We start from the raw sequence: 2,624 nt of genomic DNA, 5'->3' as shown, positions 1-2,624 counted from the left end.
AATAAATGTATTGAAAACTTTTTTGTAATAATTTAATGAAATCGGGTTGTTTTCGAAAAGTTTAAATTGGTTAGAATTTTTCGGTCGTTACACTGTTTCCCTTAATCCTTATAAAAATCAGGGTTTCAGTTACTATGTTTTGTTAATGAATATTTAATGTTTCCATTCTAATTACGTACATGCGCATGAGTGTGCGTTGATCAAAGACTTTCCATGCATGTGGAACTATCTCTTTCGAGAAAGAAGCATTTCATTAGAATATTAATTGAATCAATAAATAACGGGCTATTTGATAATTATCTTAAAGCCGCAAGAAATTAATTGACACTTTAAGTAATATATAAGAGGATTAGATTCTAATCCCTTCCTTCAATTCTGCATATTGTCAAGGCATTGCCTTTTGGTTGTGAGTATGTTGATGATGACGATGACCATGATGGTTTGTCTTAGAAGAACGACCTTTAATATGATCAAGTTGGAGTTTATGATTTTTGCCCGATGGAACATTTTCCGATGCAATTCTTAGCAAATGAGTTAGCGTGCTCATGGCTTGAGATTGCTGAGAAATAATGTTGCTTGTTGATGGATTTTCTGACAAGGTTATTTCGTATCCGTCGCAGTAAGAACCCATTCCATCCGCCATAAGCTGCCACACTAAACCACCACCAACAGTTCCTCCAGTTCTGGCCATCATATAAATGTTTCTATAAACAGCATTCAAGTACGAATCCCTTTTATTAATGTTATATTCTGGATCTTTGCTAGACTTCCCAAATTCAGCAATCACAAGTGGTTTCTTAAGGATAGTTTTTGAATCCTGGTAATGACTCCACATCCATCTTTGCATAAATGCCATTTGTGACTCTTCATTTTGTCCAGACAACCTGTAGCATAACCAAAATTTGAATACTTAATTACCTTAAATACCCTCTTTTAGTTGCATATATGGCCTTTTACTATTTATAGATAATGAATGCTGTTGTTTAATGTTATCGAAAGTATTACCATTGATCAGGATATGCATGTATGGTGGCAAAATCGATTCCCCTAACAAGATTATTGCTGATGAAATCAGTTCCAACTTGGTAACCGGGGTTTATCTGCTTTCGTTCAGGCATTGTGTCGCCATAAAACCCTTCCATGCCAACCTCCAATAGATGGTGTCTATCCAATGATTTGATGAACGAAGCCATTTCTTGGACCCAAACCTGCAACGAAATGTATGTCATGGTCAGAATTCATAAATATTACAAATCCTTATAACGTATATTAATGTTTAAAGATTCTTGTAATGTATATCCTAGCTTTACATGCAGTCACTTACATTAACTGTTCTTCCAGAGTAATCAGCCTGGCAGCGGGGCTCGTTTATGAGTTCCCATGCCATGATTGTGGTGTCGTCACGATATGCGATCCTGGTGATAGTATTCACCCTTGTTATAACTCTCTGCATGCAGTCATCGTTATGCATATAAGTTCGGTATGAAAACACAAGCTAGGTCGATCGATATATAAAAAATACATAACATTATTGATGTTGATTCTTCAACTTTTTCTCAACAATTGATGCTGTTGAACACCTACTTACTTGGACATGGTTCTTATAATATCCTTTTACTATTGGGTTGGTATAGAAATCGTCGTCACTGTTGATCTGAACGCCAGAACTTCTTGCCCAGTTTACGTATTGTTGTCTCCCCCCGAAGTCTTTGTAATTGTTAACAAAACTTAATATTAACCGAAGACCATATTTTCTTGCTTCTGCCATGACGAAATCTAGTCCCTGCAAACCAAACCCACGTTTAATGTAAGAACACCATACAATATGAAGGAAACATGATCAAAACTAGCTAAGAAACATGTTTGTTGATACCTGAAAAACACGTTCGTCGTATGCTCCTGGTGAAATCTGAAGAGCTTTGTCACCACCATCAGCAAAAGCCCATGTTCGGCATACAGAAAGACCTGCATTTGCAGCATCTTGTAGGACTTGAGTTACTTTCATCCTCTCGCTTGGATCAGTGGCAACATTCATCATCCAATACGCATTAAAACCATTAAATAGAAAAGGGGACCCATTGAGAACAAAGTTAGGTCCTTTGGTTCGAACAAAGCCGCTTCCTTTACCTCTGTGAACCCTAGCTTCACAAACAGAGACAAGAAGTGTCATGTATAGAACCACAAGAACGCTCCATGAAAAATGGAAATTTCTGATGAATGAAGCCATCGTTGGTCGAATATCTGAATGCATAACCTGTTGGGAAACCATGCTATATATAATGGGTCGTAGATAAAGAAGTTTGCCAAATATAGAAATCAAAAAAAATATTTGATGAAAGGCAAGAAAGCAGGAATCGAGCCTCCTTTTCGCGTGCTACAATTATGGGCATTACGGCGGTTATAGTATTAATATTTATAAGAAAAAGAGTTATGGGACAAGCAAGTAACGAACCATTGTTGTATGTATATATGGATGCATAGATGTCGATTTGTTCACCAATTATAGTATATATATCATCTTTTCAGTTTTATTTGATATATAACGTCAGATAGTTAAGGAAAGTAAATTACCACATTCTCAAAGTAATTAAAAATGTTAATTAGTACATATATGCTTGATTGTT

General features: G+C 36.1%; 1 protein-coding gene across 1 annotated transcript; it reads right to left on the bottom strand.

The window, feature by feature from the left end:
* Positions 1 to 385: 385 nt before the first annotated feature.
* Positions 386 to 2,251, bottom strand: LOC145040550 (mannan endo-1,4-beta-mannosidase 5-like). Its single transcript, XM_078988464.1, has 5 exons — positions 1,874 to 2,251; positions 1,589 to 1,783; positions 1,325 to 1,447; positions 1,006 to 1,208; positions 386 to 884 (listed from the first exon to the last, which is right to left on the bottom strand). Exons 1-5 carry the CDS (start codon positions 2,249 to 2,251, stop codon positions 386 to 388), a joined length of 1,398 nt encoding a protein of 465 aa, XP_078844590.1.
* Positions 2,252 to 2,624: the final 373 nt, after the last annotated feature.

Source organism: Lactuca saligna, chromosome 4 (genome assembly GCF_052625555.1).
Source record: "Lactuca saligna cultivar CGN05327 chromosome 4, ASM5262555v1, whole genome shotgun sequence".
Classification (NCBI taxonomy): Eukaryota; Viridiplantae; Streptophyta; class Magnoliopsida; order Asterales; family Asteraceae; genus Lactuca; species Lactuca saligna.
Note: the sequence above shows the minus strand (reverse complement) of the source record. Positions and strands in the feature narration are given on the sequence as shown.

Excerpts from the sequence above, each read along its gene's own strand:
- LOC145040550 (XM_078988464.1), bottom strand. The coding sequence starts at position 2,251 with ATGCATTCAGATATTCGACCAACGATGGCTTCATTCATCAGAAATTTC. Across the intron at positions 1,784-1,873 it reads ACGACGAACGTGTTTTTCAG|GGACTAGATTTCGTCATGGC; the intron begins GTATCAACAAAC and ends TTTGGTTTGCAG. Across the intron at positions 885-1,005 it reads CATGCATATCCTGATCAATG|GTTGTCTGGACAAAATGAAG; the intron begins GTAATACTTTCG and ends GTTATGCTACAG.